General features: G+C 31.5%; 1 protein-coding gene across 3 annotated transcripts in view; it reads right to left on the bottom strand.

Annotated features, from left to right (window-relative positions):
* Positions 1–20,356, bottom strand: part of LOC149483827 (putative E3 ubiquitin-protein ligase RNF144A) — a 95,402-nt gene that overhangs the window by 33,839 nt on the left and 41,207 nt on the right. For all 3 annotated transcript variants that reach the window (XM_089701941.1, XM_089701942.1, XM_089701943.1), the window contains 3 exons: positions 8,894–9,044; positions 6,981–7,125; positions 4,850–4,976 (listed from right to left, as the gene is read on the bottom strand). In XM_089701941.1, the coding sequence (XP_089558067.1) occupies positions 4,850–4,976; positions 6,981–7,125; positions 8,894–9,044 (423 nt within the window). The remainder of the gene's footprint in view (positions 1–4,849; positions 4,977–6,980; positions 7,126–8,893; positions 9,045–20,356) is intronic.

Here is a 20,356-nt window from a genome sequence, read left to right as displayed (position 1 = left end):
TAGATTGGATAGGTTATAAGCCTTACCGAACTTCACTCATTTTTTTAGACGTATAATGTAAACTTTGTAGGTAAATCAAATTCAGACGCAATTAGTATAAAAATTATATTTTAAGGATTACGGATTAAGATCATAAATGATTTATGGCGAGTATGTTTTATAAAATGCTATTAAAATGCGATTGTTGATATCATTATTACCTACCATCATTAAAATTAAAAAAATTATATATTATTCGTACATTAATTTTATAGCATAACTAGCGGCCCGCCCCGGCTTCGCCCGTGGTACATATGAAAAATAGATGTTGGCCGATTCTCAGACTTACCCGATATGCACAGAAAATTTCATGAGAATCGGTCCACCCGTTTCGGTATGCAGACTAACATTGTGACACGAGAATTTTATATATAAGATAAAGTAAGCGGATATAAAGATACAAATATGTTTAATAATATGTAATCCATTGTAAACCACAAGATTTAATTATTATACGTAGATATATGATACTATCCGGATTTACTAGATAACTACCGCCTGTGTATTAACAAAAAAAATTAACGTCACTACATACTAACGTAACGGGAATTTGACTCGAGACAAAACTTAAAAATTAATCTATACTAATATTATAAAGCTGAAGAGTTTGTTTGTTTGAACGCGCTAATGTCAGGAACTACTGGTCCGATTTGAAAATTTCTTTTGGTGTTAGATAGCCCATTTATCGAGGAAGGCTATAAGGCTATGTATCATCTCGCTAAGACCAACAGGAGGGGAGCACTCTGGGTATAACCACGGAGCACAGCTAGTGAGAAATAACGCCCAGGAAACTTAGTATAATACCTACATAAAACCTTTTCCATTTCATTAGTTCCAGTAATTACCTCTCACAAACAATCTTAGAAACTTTAGCTGGTTATATTAGTAGTAGAGACAGTGTTTATTCTTATTTAGGTGATTCTTATAGTTTTAACGCACGCATTTATTCACTTATATGTTTGTGTATAACCGTCTCTTTTGGACTAAATTTTGAATCACTTTAAATGGACATTCATCTTCACTTATCAACTTATCAAAGATCGGTGAGAATATATATTGTTTTTATATTTTTTTAAACTCTATTTATGATTTCGTAAGAACTCGAACTGAATTTAAAAAATTACAATAGGTATCTACGTAATTTTTTTGGTGATAATGATGTATGAAAATTCTATTAAAAACTTAATAAGTCTGATCAACACACAAACATACACCAAACTCAATGTCATTTACCTCTCTACAAAAACCGCATGTTTACATTAAAACTGGTTTTCTGTAAACGTTGATACATACATACTCATTTTGCCATATTTGCCCTGTTACTATGACAATTATTGAGGTATTTATTAATCGGACAGATATTCGAGGTTTTAGCAGTTAAATAATTCATTTAATGCGGTCGTAGTATGGATAGAATTTTCTAGGCTCTAGTGTCAATTATTGGTGTATATTAAAATACTAGATTTCCGCCCGCGGCTTCGCCCGCGTTTGCAAAGGAAAACCCGCATAGTTCCCGTTCCCGTGGGATTTCCGGGATAAAAACTATCCTATGTGTTAATCCAAGTTACCCTCTATATGTGTGCTAAATTTCATTGTAATCGGTTCAGTAGTTTTTACGTGAAAGAGTAACAAACATCCATACATCCATACATCCATACATCCTTACAAACTTTCGCCTTTATAATAGTATTAAGATTAAGATTAGTTTCACGACACTACTTATATACTCCAAGCAGTGTTGAAAAATTACCCGACCCTAGATCCTAGAACAGGTTATGCCAAGCCAAAAAACACGCAGAGAGAAATAATACACATATAAATTCAAACAATTCTTATATTATTTACATAACGATTCTCAATACTATAATACTAATAAAAATAAACTCTTCAATCGTACCGACAAGACCCCATTTCCTTTTGTAGCTATCTTAAATATACAAATAAATTTCTTTGAATGGATCGTAAGCTTTCTACAAGCGAATATCTTATGCCATTGTCTTGGTGAAACTGGCATGTTATTTATCTTATATATAAAATTCTCGTGTCACAATGTTAGTCTGCATACTCCTCCGAAACGGGTGGACCGATTCTCATGAAATTTTCTGTGCATATCGGGTAAGTCTGAGAATCGGCCAACATCTATTTTTCATATGTACCACGGGCAAAGCCGGGGCGGACCGCTAGTGTTTATATATATTATAGTTATATAGTTACTACGTTCCCGCACGCGGTTTTGCCTGTATTAAATCACATGAATACCATTTCTATATAAAAGAGTCATCCGTTATTTGAAACCCTTTTAAGTTTTATGATATTTATACATTTATTTTATATGAATTAAAATACAAAGAAAATAAACAATTACTAAAATGAGCGATATATATGCATGCATAGCACAATGGGCGGCTTTACTAAATACATATAGAATATAGATATCTCTACCAGGCAACCACAGGAGTTTATGTAGGAAGCAAAATATTTTAAATATTGCAAACCTCTTTATATTTGTGTAAGTTGAGAAAAATACTATAAAATAATAGCTTCTCAAAAGTTCCATCTTTCTACAATTCATTCATTCAAGTTAATTCAGCGGATGTCTCCTCTCTTGTTATGAAATTAATTAAATCAAATCTAAAATTGCGTATAATTTTCCTCTCCTCTATTATAAATAAAGTTATGCTGAATATTCTGTTAATTGAAAGCATATTATTCTCAGTTCATTCCACATCAATGGAAATATAGACTTGGATGATATTTTTCTTTGCCTTTGTATTACTTATAAAAATCAGAAAAATATCTAAGAAAATCGGTAGGATTTTAAACTTAAAATTTCACGTACAAAACTACATTTTAATATGAAAACAACGATGTATTGTATGTATCATCCCTACTATGTACCTATGTCACTATTAGTAGATGACCTGACTAATACCTACCTACCTAAAAAAATAATTTTTACAAGACATTCCTTTAAAGATGAAACTACAAGAAAACTATAGCATTTTCTTGATTACAGAATATACTCTACAAAACTGGTCCATAATATAATAAAAGCTATACATATGAATCACGCGTGAATAGTGATTACTAATTAACCTTTGTGACGGTAGTTAACTTATTAACACTTCTTTATTGCTTATCATCTCTCTCTAATCGTATTGGTGTGAAAGAGACGGTTGTATAGTGTCATTTAGGGTTAAAATGTTTTATGGTGTGATTTATAGATATGGGTTTTCTTTAATAATAATTGTTCTATATGGACGCGTTAATATAAATTAATATTATTGAGAGGAAAAAATGTATTGTTCGTTTGTAAAGAATTCAACTAGAAAACTAGGTACTAGATCGAATTTAAACATGTTTTTATCATCGACTAGCTTTACCGAGAAATATAGGCTATTTTTTTGCGACAACCTGAGCGGAACCGGGGCTCGCTGCTAGTTTCTTATATGTGGCTTTGGATGAAACCAGTTAATGTAAGACCTTTGTTTAGTATAGATAGTGTTTAGGAACAGAGATCAAGGTGGAATTGCGTATATTATGAAACGAAATTAGATTTATTTATTACGTTAATTAATATTAATATCGTTATGAATCATATTTTGGAATATTTTTATGCGTAATACTTATATAAATAAACGCTTGATATCTTCAATTATAAAGATTATAATATAAACAGAATCGTCATTAATCTTTCAATATCTCATCCACTGATTACATATCTACGTAGGTACTTATTCAACTACTTTACAATTAAAACATTTAACTACAGCTAAATTATAAAATCACATTATTTATAAATTAATTACCTATATAAAAAATCTGTGTTTTACGTCACAAAATTCCAAAAATACTTGAGACATTGGTGTAAACTTGTATGTACACCATAAATAGTAAAATAAAAATATCGTACACATTTTTATTTAAACAAAAATAATTAAAAATTGAAAAATTAAAGAGATTTCAACCTACCTACGAGGTTATTTATAGATATCTACAAAGTATACATCATAAGACGTAATATTTCTCAATCAAAGAACACAAAAGTATTTAACTTTAAACACAATTTAAACAACAAATATAGAATTAAGAAAATTCTAGACACGCCGCACCCATCTTTCCGCGACCTTCATGTATTTTTCCCGTGGGACGTAAGAAACAAATAATTAATAAACCGCGATCGAAATAGAGATTTCTATACAATTCTGTATAATTTCAGCATCAACGTACAAAAGGCGAATGTTTTTCAATTTAATTTGCATAAAAAACACGAGTCTGCAGCGAATTCTCTCGAGGTAAGTTTTTATAAGTGTGCAACGCTGCAATTAGGTTGTTATTTTTTAGTTTCGATGGATAATTAAAATTTTTATATTATATAGTAGGTTACAATCTTCCGCATTTATAATATTATTTATATATCTTATACTTAATTAATTTTCATTTCGACTACCATCAAATGAATATGATATGACATTTTTAGCCTTTCGCTTTAGTACAAATATACTTTACAAGAAACCAACAATTTTTTTTATAAGTACCTACGTAAAAAATTCGCCTTAAATGTTAACTGATTAAGCCTTAACGAAAATGTTAAAAAAATTGTCGAATTGGTCGAACCGTTCGAGTTTTACGCTTAGCAACACATTGGACGATCATTTTTTCATTAGATATATACATATTATATTATAACTTAAAATATTTTTTATGTAATACGATGAAAGAGATTGAGCCTCACAACACAGGGGATCCTAGTGTGGGGTTCAATGCAGCATATGTAACTACATATATTATGTAAATTTTTTTAACATACCTTAGTGCAGAATGCGCAGCCGCACCCCGATATAACGGTCACATTATCAGCTGTCGCGTCGTCCAAGCAAAGCTTGCAGTTGATAGGAGCTGCGGGAACGAAGCCACCGGCACCGTCGAGGGAATATCTAGAGAAATATACATTTATTTACATAACAGAATATAACATCATTAAAGAAAAAGAAGAGATACATTGTATAAAACCTATTAACACAAGCAAATAGAACCACACAGTATAAAGAAAAATGGAAAAGATGCAATGAAGCCTAAGGATTTCGTATCACAACATCGCACGACAGCTGATCTTATCCCCTTATGGCCCTGCTAAAAGGTAAACTTTCTTTCGCATATGTACCATTAGGCAAAATTATGAGAAATTTCAAAATTGGTAACAGGTAATTGAAGGTCTCACCCCAAAACGAATGACGAATCAATGCAAATTTCTTCCAATTTCAATTGTATTTTCTCAATATCATTAGACTAAAGAAGGGGAATTAACCATTCCCTCAGATCAATATGTAATAACTTAAAGTAACAAAAAATACCAAAATTGAAAAGTAAACAAGGTATCCGTCATAATACATCATTACAATCCATTTCTTGTATCGAAGTAAACATTTGTACCAGGAACCGAATGTCGTGACAAACGAAGACATCGGGAAAGATAATAAATTTTTATCATTTATAATGGTAGAAGGAAAAATGGCTTGGGAAAATCGACCGATGATGAAAATTCATATTGATGTGTTGGAAAATGTATTTTTATTTTTACAGAGTACTTCCTGTGAACACAGAATTTAGAAATTTGGTACGAACAGACGCACAGATTAAGGAAAAATTACGAAATACTAATATTTTAAGTAACAACGTATATAAAAAACCAGGTTTATGCGGAACCCTCGGTGAGCGAGTCCATTTCGCACTTGATCTGTTTTTTTTTGGAAGATGCTTCTGTACAAGAGTTTTTAATAAAATTCTACTACTTACTTATTACATAACCATTATTCTTAACTGTTAACACTTGGATCTTCTCCAAAAATGTAAGAAAATTGACGTACTTCAGGAAATAGTTCAATTTAAGAGTTACATAAGATTGCAAAATGCACACTATGGCCTTGATAAAACACAACTGGCACTTCACGGGTATATCGGAGAAGCGCCAAAAATGGCCGATTTCTTGAAAGTAAAAAGTGCTGGCAAAACACCTAGGTAATTAGATAGAACTGAATTTTTATTACACATTTAAATGCGCTCATAATTACGAAATAAACGGTTTCTCACCGCTTTTTCTTCTTTTTGAGAGTTTTATTTCAATAAAATTTACATTATTTGTTGTTAGTGCGGCAGTCTAGACTTTAGATAAAGCTTATTCAACTTTTCCTTAATGTAAGCGCATATACCGTTGCGAAAAGACTACTTATTTAGGAACTAGCTGTTCCCCGCGGTTTCACCCGCATTGCTCCGCTCTTGTTGGTCTTAGCGTGATGAAATATAGCCTATAGCCTTCCTCGATAAATGCGCTATCTAACACCGAAAGAATTTTTCAAATCGGACCAGTAAATCCCGAGATTAGCGCGTTCAAACAAACAAACAATCAAACAAACAAACAAACTCTTCAGCTTTATAATATTAGTATAGATAAAAAAAAACGATCAATTCAATACGACTAACCAAGATAAGTGATTAGAGGACAATTTGCCAACGATTTTTTCAATGATGATGTACCTATGGCGGATGATGAATATGATGTAACCTCATAATCATTAATGAATTTTCAAGAATTCAAAAACGGCCTCATCATATTTTATATGGTAGAAGTACGCGTTTGTACACGAAAAAGCTCTGGTTTTCGGACACCTAATTCCCAGTAAGCGGTGGACTTCCGAATAAATTCCACACATGCGGTGTTAATTGTTATAATGTATTTTTATTCGCAACACTGAATTACGACTAGTGGTTAGTTATGAAGAAACTAATTCCTTTGTCCATAAAATGAGGATAACTACTTTGCATTCGCAACATTCTTCATAAACTGTGTTGCTAAAACCTAACTTGGGATTCAGATAAGTGTGTCACTAAGGTCAATTTCTACAGCTTTTTGTATTGTACATTAAACTATTTTATCATCATACCTAGATCCCCCCGCGCCAGCGAGCGACAACAGCGACGAGCACCTCGAACACACGGAGGGCGCTCGCAGGCGGTTGTGCGCGCGGATCGGCTCGGGCGCCCGCTCGCGGTCCGTGAGCGCTAGCACTGTTGAGCATTTGCGGAGACCTGCCAACAATAGATGTAGGGATATACTAACAACTGTTTCGTTTTAAATAACTAAAAAATACGCTTAAACCTCATACTATTATTGTATTGTTACCAATCCTTGATAAGTGTACAAAGTTTGAAATAAATCTGTCCGTTTAAAGTCAAAATCGAATCGAAAGGAGTCGGTTACATACAAACATACAGATGAAGCTTATAATATAAGCGTTTTAAAAAATACCTTCTTAGGTATAAATCGATGGTCTATATGGTTTCGATGGATGGCATGGCAAGAGTAGTCTGCGAGCTGATGTTAATAGGTTCCCGTTTATGTTTGGGTACGGAACCCTAAGAACTACATGACTAAGATAAACATTCATTCAGAAAGCAATTTTAAGAGGATGTGTTGAAATGTATGCAAATAACGTTTCAAATAAATCTTATTCAAACATTATAAAATTAAATAAAAATAAATTAATTAATTATTAATTTTCACACTTAAATGCAATAATCGATCACAAGCGACTTACGTTTTGATTTTTTTCGTTTTTATGTGATATTTGAACAAAATTTAGAAATTTATATTTTTAGATTGCAGTCATACAACATGATATTTGATCATACTAGACTAGAGAACAAATCCATGACCAAATTATTCTGTCTCAGTTCGCAATCGGCATTCCAACAATACCCAGTAGACGGCCATAGTTATTCCCTCAATACTAAACAATTCAGTTTAATAACCTCTGAATATATTCCAAGTAAACTTGCCACAGATAAACATATAATACTAGCTGTGCTCTGTAGTTTTACCTGCAGTACTCAGCTCCTATTGGTCATAGCGAGATGATATATGTATATAGCCTTCCTCGATGACTGGGCTATCTAACACCGAAAGAATTTTTCAAATCGCACCAGTAGTTCCTGAGATTAGATTAGCGCGAGAAAACAAACAGACAAACTCTTGAGCTTTATAATATTAGTATAGATAATACAAATGAAATACTGGAAAATTCCCGCAACGAAGTAGTTCTAACAGCTCTGTATTAACGAGGAAACCTTAAAGAATCATTATCCACTTTAAAACTTAACGTAATGGTGAAATCACTTGACATTTACAACTAATAGAGAGATTGGAATGAAAATTGCTCGGAATAATCTACAATTTTACGCGTAAAATTGAGATATCAGTGTTGATTTTGCAAGATTTAACCCATACCTTATGCACCTATTAATATAGGTAATGAAAAATATACGTTGTATAACAGCTTTAACGTCTAAGCCAAGAAAAAAACTCCATAATCGATTTAGCTGAAACATAATATGCCAATAGATTATAGCCAGGAATAACATGTAGGCTTAGCTAAACACATTAGCAAAGTTACGATCTTCAGCAAATAAAGTAAAGGAAATTAACCAATATTTTCTTTACCCAAGTAATTGGATCTCTGAAATTTCACCTATATCATTCTGATCAAAATAACTCAACAACTTTGTTGAACATCATCCTCCATCCAAGAGCATAGCATAAACATAAACTTGACTACTTATGAACAATATGCCATTAACAATATTTCCGAGTAAAAGTGAAGAGAAATAAAACATACTAAGCCCGAATTCACAGATAATTATTTGTCTGTTAATATGTTACCGTCTTTATCCCGAGTTTGCAAGCTATGTCACTTCTGCTACGGCTGTCTACCTATAGGCGGCGCGATTAAGATACCATCAGCAGAGCGTCAGTTTATTTACCTTTCTATAACATAAATTTCCAAGTCTGCACACATACCTTCGAGCAGCGGCTGCGGCTGCGACAGCACCGAGTCCCTGCTGGCCGCGCGGCGCACGGGCTTGTTGGTGCGGGCCAGAGACTTGAGCCCGCCGCTCAGTATGAGCTCCAGAGCGCGCCTGCCGCCCGGCCCGTTCGCGCCAGCTCCCATCTGGAATAGAATAACTTATAAAAACTCTTGTTCGTAAAATGGGTTGGAGCTTTGCTAGCAGACTTTTGCACGCATCATAGCGCAAAGCGTTTGAGATTGTGCTCCATCTTATCACGTCAAGGCCAAGCAATTTTCTGGCCCTAAAAGGACTACCCAATACAACGAATTGTGTAACAGGAAAGTGTCGAAGAGTTTATTTCGCGGGTTTAACATAATAATGTGTTTGTGACGTGTATTCTAACTTACGTGTATTCGTGTATAACATGTAGTTGAGGAATAGAAAAAATATTGATTATCTTAATAATTAAACAATACACAACTACAATTCAACTCAGATGTGTTTACTTATAATTTTTATTAGTATATATGTATTATACCCTGAAAACAATTCACTCCTTATTTGGAATTTTGGAGTCAAGTTAAAACGTCAATGTGAATTAAAATAGTGCGCTATTGCGTATTGCACTTAATAAAAAAACGTACTTCCTTCTCCCATATTAATATAAGAACTATGTAATACTTTTAATTATAGTTGGTAAATACCCACAGGGGTATTTACCAACTATAATTTAAATTAGGCTAAATAGCCTAAAACCTAATTTTAACAAAAACCAAGATTACTCAAGCCTTGGAATAAATTGCTTTTTAATGACTTTCGCCAACTTCCATGCAATAACCGTTGTCAAATACTTTGATATATACAACACATTATTATTTTGCGATTGTTATAGTAATAAATTTTGTATGATCTCATACTTTATAGTAGTTTTTGTTATTTTCACACAAATTTAATAAAATTAGGTATTATTTGTCATATCAAATAGGTACACATATATGTATGTATTCGCACTTGTATATTAAGTACATTTATGTTTTCTGAATAATTTATACTCAATGATATAAAAGCTATTTTTTTCTTTTGTCGTATTTTTTATTGAATATAAGTAATCGAACCCAGGAGCCCTCACGACTTGTATCATAACAACCACTAAGTAAACAGTCAATACAGAATAAAAAAAGATCATTAAAAAAAAACCAACCGTAACAGTTTATACTATGGTAACAGCTGTTAATGTCCAAAGCAATTAAGATAATAATGGGTGGCAACACAACACCGAATTTTCGAGTATTTTAAAACACAATATCAATTACTTTAACCGTATCGCAATTACCAGAAATAAATGAAATATTTTCGCAAAAATAATATAAAAAATATAATTAACAATTATCATATACAATTGATAAAAACTAAATCGAAGTATTGAGCATATATAAGATTGGCATATTGCATCATGTTCCGTGATGTTGTTAAATGAAAAATTGTATTAAATTATGTTCTAGAAAATCGATTTTCAACAGGTAAGGCAATAAATATAAATCTTCCGGTTATTTATTATAAAACCTCTTACATTTTATTCTGCTGCATTAAAATATGATATCATGATACAGAGATTTTGCTTAATTGCTTGGATAATTTAATATTTTGACTCGTTGATATTTAATTAGTACTTTACTTATTTAGTTTGACCAGTTTGACAAGATTATTGTGATATTAAACACTTTTATTAAACTTAAAAAATTGTGTTTTTAAAGAACAAATTACTGTTATTATTTAAGTCTTACAAATTAAATTTACATACAAACCAATATACCCATTACATTTATCCATGACTCTGGATAGAACAAAACGGCTGATACGATTTGAATGAATTTTGCTATATCGCTAGATGGAAACAACACTGTCTTTTGGTTAAGTAATCTTATAAACACTAACAAAGTCGCGGGCGAAGTAGGTACTAGCCCTTTTTTTAAGTGGTTAAATCTTGCATAGACGCCCACGGACTCCGGGGAAGGGGCCGTGGGTTATATTCCTACCGACTAAAACCCCACTGTGTTCCGTCCAGCCGCATCAACGAAAGGTTCTAGTCCTACCAAGACATTCACAAACTGCTTAACTACGTCACAATATAAAACAACTAGCTGTGCCGCGCGGTTTCACCCGCATTACTCCGCTCCTGTTGGTCTTAGCATGATGATATAATTATAGCCTATGGGGCATTTCACGCCAAGCGGACACAGATTTCAGGGTCAGGTTTCAGATTTCGGTTATATTTTAGTATGTTACACATGTATATATCCTCGGTATGTATACGAAAAATTTTTGCATTTAGAAGCTTAGTTTCCAAAATACAGGTCTTTGAAGATGTCAGTAAGCGTGAGGTATGGGGGACTTTGAATGTAATTATCAGTTCAAGAAAAGTAATTTTTAAATAAATTAATGACTGAATAATATACCACATGAAATAAACTTTTTATGCTCATATTTCGAATTTTGAATTTATATTTAAATTCCTTAGAAAAATAAAAATATATTTTTCTTTGTCATTTTTTACAAACTTTGCGTATTTTTAATTTTTTTAAAGATCATTAAATAAATAGCTTATATTATGTTTAAACTTCATGCAAAGTTCTAGAGTGGTCATCGCAGGACTTTAGAATCTACATGTATTATAATGTCGAAGCGCGGCAATATCCCCATACTAGCGCTTAGTTGGTTAGCGCACCGTACTGCAGTATTTATCTCATTATAGTTAGTTAATAACACCGTTTCAGGTTTTAATAAGATTTTATAGTGGTAAATAACAAGCAAGAAAATATTACTTTAGTTTTCTTAAAAAAAAAATATTCAGTAAAGTAATATGACATTTTTACGACTTTGAATACGTATATCTCGTCAATTATTTATTTTAGCATAAAACTTATTTATAAACCTCTAATCAATTTTTAAAGACCTATCTTTTGACACTTCATTTAATTCAAATTTCTAGAATTTATTTTTTGTCCCCGTTTCTATGAATATTGCAGTGCGTCGCGCTAGGCGCTAGTATGGGGAAATTGCCGCGCTTCGACATTATAATACATGTAGCTTCTAAACTTCTGCGATGACCACTCTAGAACTTTGCATGAAGTTTAAGCATAATATAAACCATTTATTTAATGATCTTTAAAAAAATTAAAAATACGCAAAGTTTGTAAAAAATGACAAAGAAAAATATTTTTTTATTTTTCTAAGGAATTTTAATATAAATTCGAAATTCAAAATATGAGCATAAAAAGTTTATTTCATGGGGTATATTATTCAGTCATCAATTTATTTAAAAATTACTTTTCTTGAACTGATAATTACATTCAAAGTCCCCCATACCTCGCGCTTACTGACATCTTCAAAGACCTGTATTTTGGAAACTAAGCTTCTAAATGCAAAAATTTTTCGTATACATACCGAGGATATATACATGTGTAACATACTAAAATATAACCAAAATCTGAAACCTGACCCTGAAATCTGTGTCCGCTTGGCGTGAAATGCCCCCTATATTACTTGTGGATAATGTAGCTTTCGAATGGTGAAAGAATTTTTAAAATCGGTCCGGTAGTTTTTGAGCCTATTCATTACAATCAAACAAAGTTTTTCTCTTTATAATATTAGTGTAGATAAACTTCAGGTTCGAGGTTGAAGCCGAGAAATTCGTCGGAAAACCATTAAAATTCATTTATTTGTAATCGGGGTCAGTGGCACTAGCGACGCTTTTCTTCACTTTTGCATATCGCTCATTTGAATACATTTATTGTTTCTATGCTGAAAATGTTTCTACTACATATTGTGAATTGGAACATTTGTGAGTGTAGTAACGAATGGATGTGTAGCGTAAAAACTGGTGAAGCAAATTTGATATAATTTGACGGACGGGTTACGGATATACCTAAGTTTACTATTGTTTGTAAATGTGCCTTTTGTTGAAAGGAATTCGATGACTACGGATTATCGCATATATCATAAACTGAGATGTTATTAAATTTAAGTCAAGTTTGAAACCCCTAACTCAATTTGGGTGGACAGCTAATATAATCATACAAAGTTTTAAGGTTTTTGCATTCAAAGAACCTTCTCTATGAAGATTGATGGATTGAGACAAAGTATAGAACCGCTCATTAAAATACAAATTGACATTGATAAATTTAATCCTCCTTCTATCTCTCATTTTCAAGCTCTTTCACAGCAAAAGAAAGGAGAGTTTATACTGTATTCTAATATCTTTATCTATACTTAATATTATAAAGCTGAAGAGTTTGTTTGTTTGTTTGAACGCTCTAATCTCAGGAAGTACTGGTCCGATTTGAAAAATTATTTCGGTGTTAGATAGCCCATTTATCGAGGAAGGCTATTGGCTATATATCATCACGCTAAGTTCAACACGAGCGGAGCACTGCGGGTAAAACCGCGGAGCACAGCTGGTTATTAATATTTGCTGAACCGTCATCTTATATAATTGTTGTCTATGCAAGAAATACCATAGAGCCATGACACTAAATACCTAAGCATATGTAACCGCTTATCATTTGTTTTGTCTACTCCTCAATATTGTTTATATTTACTGTTACTAATTATATGATAAACATATCGAACAGTCCAATAGGAAGGTAGTATCATCGCGAGTAAAGGTATAAAATATAAATGAATAAAAATTCCTTGTTAGAATGCAAAAAGATAATAATAGGCACAAAACTAAAATCTTTATTAATTAAACCACAATTGAGACCTCAAAATCTACAGTTGAGCTCTAGCTACAAAATCAGGTACTCTGTAGCTAACAATAACAAAATAAAATTTACCCTTAACGACATATACATACGTGCTATATTTCCATACATAACATATAAGTAGTGATATAAATATTTTTATTTCCACTCACGCGCCGCACACGACAAACAAGTCTCGATGTCGCATATTTGCATTTAGACGATGCTATGTACATAAATATATACAGGTTGGTTTTATACTGTCCTAAACTTGGCTAGATAGAAATCTAATTGTGTCAAAAACAAGCCAAATTTTATTATTTGAGGTTCATTACCACACCAAATTTAAACAGTCGTATAGTAAAATTTTCAATCTTTCGCGGCACCTATTGCCTATTTTTTATACCTACTTAATTTAATACAAGAAGAATTTCATAATATATTAACAACCAGTCATGACTCATTATCAAATTATAATAAGCCAATGTGAAAAAATCTACAAAGTTGTACGATGGTGAAGATCATTTATTATTTTAATTGAGCCATATAAGATAAAAAAAAATTGTATATTATACACTAGTCAGTGTATAATATACAGGTACTATTATATCTTTACTATGACTTATACTTAGGACTTATACAACAATTATTGTTAAAATTCTAACGTTTCTTCTTGACACTATTCATTCATTTATTTAACAATTTAATGTACCATAAAAAATTAGGAAAAATTAGAGATATTCCAAACAAAAGGAAAACATATTCATTGTGCTATTATAATACAGCATCAGAACATTGCTAATAATTTTACCCTCTATAAATCTATACTGTACTTATGTACTAGATTAGCTTCACCCGCGTTTTCAAAGGAAATCCCGCATGGTTCCCGTTCCCGTGAGAATTCCGGGATAAAACCTCATCCTATGTGTTAATACAAGTTACCCTCTATATGTGTGCTAAATTTCATTGTAATCGGTTCAGTAGAATTTGCGTGAAAGAGTAACAAACAAACAAACACACATCCTCACAAACTTTCGCATTTATAATATCAATACTGTATATTTATGTTACAACAAATTATACATCTACCCTTCAATTACAAGCACTGTGTGTAATTCGGTAATTTGTTCGTTTATTCAAATTACTAGGATACATCTTAACCCGGTTTTTTATAGACAATAGCCGAAATAATTCTAATTTGAAACGATTAATCTAATTTATGCGTGTATAGAGATAGCATTTATTACATTCGCTTCTTATGAATATGCATGCAAAAATGTTTTTTTCTGTTCATATTTTTTGATGGTGATTGATACTGATATTTTGAAATTGTATCTTTAAATTGTAAGAACGAATATTCATTTTTCTCATAAACATAATATATTTTTCGTTATTTAACTTCCTTTTTCAGTAAAATTCTAGTAACAAAGACGTCGCAAAAACTCTGTGAGCCATGGGTTTTTCAGGAAACAACAAAAAAATCACCGTATTATAATCAAATCCATCTTCAAAAACTACGAATACATACTACTATACTAAGAAAGTTATTTTTTAATTTATCCAAAGCTAAAAATATATGTCGGTATAAATATAAAATAAATTGTATCCACGCCTCACGTGTAAGCCCGGCGCACGTGTATCTGTTGACTTAATTCGGATGACATGCAAATGCAACACAAATATATACTCGACTAACAACTCACCCGGGTTTCGCCTGGTTTGACCAGGTATAAATATATTAGAATAGCTAAGCGCGCGGCTTCGCCCACTTCGATATATAATTCATACATTAAACCTTCCTCAAGAACCACTGTATCTATTAAAAAGAAACCTCAAAAATCTGTTGCGTAATTTTAAAGATCTAAGCAAACAGACACACAGATAGCAGAAACCTAATCGAGTTTTTCATTTAAATCAACAAGTATTTCCTAATCAGACAAAAAATGTAGACATCTCATTTAATTGACATGACAATCAATTTTAATTATTTTATACGTTCGAGTGTTTACTGATTCAATTTTCTAAATGCTCTACCTATATTTTAAAAACTTAAAGGTATACTACTACCTATTATTTGATAGATACAAATATTGCCAATATATGAACATTGATTAACGCAATATAAAATTTCAATACAAAACCACACTTATCTATTATTTTCTATAACTATAATATTAATACATTATAAAAAAAAAGACGGGTTGCACTCCGGGAGTGCCGGCAGAAGTGAAAACTTGATTATTATCGTTGAGCATGTTTGATATCCATCCTTCCGTCTTACGCTTTTTCGATCGAATTGTCCTGACGCGAGTTTAAGATTTTATACCCAACGCCGCTAAAGAAGTTTTCACTTCAAAAAACAAGTAAATAATAAAATACAATTTCAATACACGTGATATGACCAGTCAGCGCGTGCTGACTGCTGACTACCAAATAAATTAGCACGGCGCGGCGCGGCGGTATCACACTTTTTTGCACTTTGTAAACATAATAGTTGATTTAAAAATAAATTAATTTACTCCAGACGATATATGCTGAAGGTCAAATACAGTTTTTATGACCCTCTCAAATAAATGCATTCTTTGTGATATTTCACACAGCGCAAACATGTGATCATTATAAATAACTCACGTATATGAAACTATAAATAGAAAACCCTAAATTTTCGGGACTACAATACAAGAAGAAAACGTTTTCATAAGTCCAATATATTCAATATAAATCATAATTTTCTCAACAAATTTTGGATGTAACTTTACAGTGCCCACTTAATATAAGTCATCAGATTAACATATGAGCCATAGAAATACTTGATTTCGCTCCTGGATCGTCCGCCAGTGAAACTACGTGATACAGCTAGTACCTAAGACTGTAATAGGTACATCTTTAACTCTGCTCACTAAAACCAGAACATTTAGACTCCCAAATCACAATACATTACGCACACTTCTTCCTCAACTGACCGTCACGTAACCTGTAACGATTGTAATCTTTGAATTATTTCCAAATCAACAACACGTGGTTAGGGTTTTAATATCGCATTATTATAATAATATGCTTTAAGCATTTGTTCTTATTGTGTTTTTATTTAGATAGACTAGATGATTTCGTGCCATATTTTTTGTTACGTACATCAATAAATTAACCTTTTATGAATAAAGTTTGACTGTTACGTTTTAGTAAGGATTTAATGTTAAATAATTAAATTAATACAAATGGACTTGTTATTTACTCCAAATATATTTTTTAAATTTAAATTCATTCGTACTGCGCAGTTTATGCGCTTTAAAAACAAAAAGTTGATAGATACATAAAAATCCTTTTACTCCAACGCCGTGGAAACTTTTATATTTTTTACCAGCGAATATTTATTAAATACTTGCATATTAAAGTTCGGCAAAATAAAAGACCTTTAACATCAATTTAAATATATTTTATATATTTATCTACAAACAATATGTAATTAGATAAATCATAAATAATATTTCATTCTTTTATCATCTCACGTTAAAAGGTCAAACCGCAAATATTGAAGTATTTAATTAGACACGGAAACTTACATAATACTGATAAAAGACATAACATTGATAATATTTCAATGTACTCGTTAGTATTTTTATATTTTATACTTACTTACGTATCTATTTATAGAAGATATTAATAAAATTCTGTCAATGTGTTTGTAACCGTCCTTCGCAAAAGCTTCACCGATTTTTATAACATTTTGTGTATATTGATAAGTGATAAGGACGTTCTGGTAGAACATTCTATCACCTAGTATATAAATACAACACATTAAACAATCTCCAAAAACAAACATTACAAACCACTAAAATCCTGTTACTCAATAATGCAGCGAAATACAATTTCTACCAAATCTTCAAGCAAAAACCCACTGAAATTCCGCAAACATTGTAAACTGAAAATAACACGAAGCATGACTCACGGTACATTCCGATAAAACAAAACACATCTTACCCAACGGTATCTTTATAATTTTGGATTTGTAATTTGTAAACACTACATAACTTATCTTACAATATGCAGAAAATAAAAATTCTTGGATGAATGTTTAAAAAAATCGACAGGAAGCATTTGCATTATTTTTATGTAGTTTAGTCTCTCTTTTGTTTGTATATGTATTATGTAGGAAATGGCAAAAATAAATATTGCATTCTTTCTTCTTTAATAGGTATTTTACTAACTTTCCGCCCGCGGCTTTTTCAAAGAAAAACCCGCATAGTTCCCCTTCCTGTGTGATTTCCGGGATAAAACCTAAATCCTATGTGTTAATCCCAGTTACCCCCTATATGTGTGCTAAATTTCATTGTAATCGGTTCAGCAGTATTTACGTGAAAGAGTAACAAACATACTTACACATCCATCTTCATAAACTTTCGCATTTATAATATTAGTAGGAAGTAGGATAGGATTGATAAAACATTAATCCTCTGAAATATGTTTCACTACAAACATAAAGTTTATAATAATCGAGTAAATAACTGTATTAAGTAAATAAAAATAATCTTAAAATCATGAAAAAGTACTAACACATTAATCAAGCTAAGAGTGTCTTCATTTATGAGATGCTGTTAACTAGGTCAAAGAATAAGGAAAAGACGCGAGAAAAATTATATGCATTTGCTTTTCATTATACCTATTTATATTTTTAATAAATGCTATTAAATAATACGTATATTTTCACTAGCTGTGCCCCGCTGTTTTACCCGCAGTGCTCCACTCCTGTTGGTCTTAGCGTGATGATATTATATAGCCTATACCCTATAGCCTTCCTCGATAAAGTATGGGCTATCTAACACCGAAAGAATTTTTCAAATCGGACCAGAAGTTCTTGAGATTAGCGCGTTCAAACAAACAAACTATTCAGCTATATAATATTAAGTATTAAGTATAGACATAGTTTCGATGAGTCATAATAAGCCCAATGCATGTTTCGGCTTTAATTACATCACTCACGTCGAGATAATATTAACATTCTCCTTAAAATGTATAAGATCCAAACTTTAATATCAATATAGGTACTACATACATATTATGAAACAAAGTTCTCCGACACGTGTGTCTGTGCGCGATAAACACATTTACATTATATTTTCAACAATAGATAGCTTGGTTATCGAGGAGGATTTTAGTATCTTTATGACTAAGTAAGTTTTAAACAAGACGATCAAACCGCGGTATAAAGCTGGTTCAATATATATGTAGCAGTATGTAAAGATACATTGAATACGTCTTGATTTTCAGCACAACGATGATTGATGAATAGAATTTAATGATTTTAAGTACATTAGTAGGTAACTCTACATCGCTTTAGAGTACATATTCTATGTCTACATCCTAATATCTGTAAAAATAGTTCTTACTTTCATAATAAAAGTGAAAGTTTGTCATAACGGATTGATGGATGTTCCATATTTGTTACTCTTTTACACGAATACAACTGATCCCGTATGTTAATTCAAACAGAGATGGATAGATGCAATAGATATAAGCGACTGAGTAAGTGTTATTTTATTACATTATATTTTCATAGGTATAAATTGTTATGGAAATTTAATGTAAGGGTCAATAACTATGAGAAAGATCAACAACCGTCTTCATATTCATACAAACCTTTAAATTTAAATATAATTTATTCCGATGTTCATTCACTGAATTTCAAGAGCAAAAGCATTTCAATGATAATTAAAACTGAATTTCACATGAAAAATATTTTAATCCATTCTAAATTTCTAATTTATTCAAAGAGCTCATTCATTGTTCTAGAACTCTTTGGAAGTTGTACATGGATAATTTTTGAAGTCATTAACAAATTGAATAAGATTCAACTTTTTATTTAACACAAAAACAATATCCTGATGACAAGAGCAATGACAATGCTTTTGTTGGTTTCAATACAAAATAAATTGGAATGTTGCAAATCGACTTTTTTCATTGACTGAACTAGATTATTTGTCTGTTTTTTTTTCCTTTATAAATTAAAATATCCTTGTTTTTTTATACATTTATTGGTACAGATTTAAGCATTATCATTTAAATCAGCAAAGTCAGGTTAAATAATGAAAAAAATCCAACATTAAAGCGGTAAAAATGCTTCTAAATCGTACTTTAAAGCCACAATGAGGGCTTTTATAATACGTAATAGTTTAAACTATCACTCTCTATTTCACGTTCCAAGTTGAAAAACAACAATCGTTGGAAAAATTCGAGTTCCATTATTTAGAAGCACTAAACAGCCTTAACTGGTTATAGCAGTTAGCAAAGGTCATGGTTGCTTACACACCAATATAACTTTAAACGCCTTACCAGAGCTGACCGTTTAGTTTAGAACTATAGATAAGAACAATTCGGTTTTTCCATTATTTTTTTTATATATAGTAGAAGTACCTATTTGATGATTGTGAGAAAGAATTCAAGTAAAAATAATACAGCAAAATGGTTTTTTTTTATTTTGAATATAACAGTAAATAACTATATTTTTTACAATATTTCCCTCTATTTTTACATTGCAAATTAATTTAGACTACTTATTTTTTATTTCGATTCTAATAATTTTTCTAACATTCAAAATACAATATCAGTTAGCATATTTCCTATTTCAACTGTTACTATGCAAACATTGTTTACTTAGAGTACAGTCGCCCCGAAAATTCGTACTTAAAATTATTTTCATCCGTGCTATTTACGTAATATGTCAGTGCGAATACACT

This window comes from Colias philodice, chromosome 12, assembly GCF_061535455.1.
Source record: "Colias philodice isolate Cphi_HAF_F1 chromosome 12, ilColPhil1 Martin Lab GWU primary, whole genome shotgun sequence".
Lineage (NCBI taxonomy): Eukaryota > Metazoa > Arthropoda > Insecta > Lepidoptera > Pieridae > Colias > Colias philodice.
The sequence above is the reverse complement of the archived record's forward strand: the minus strand, read 5'-3'. Positions and strand labels throughout refer to the sequence as shown.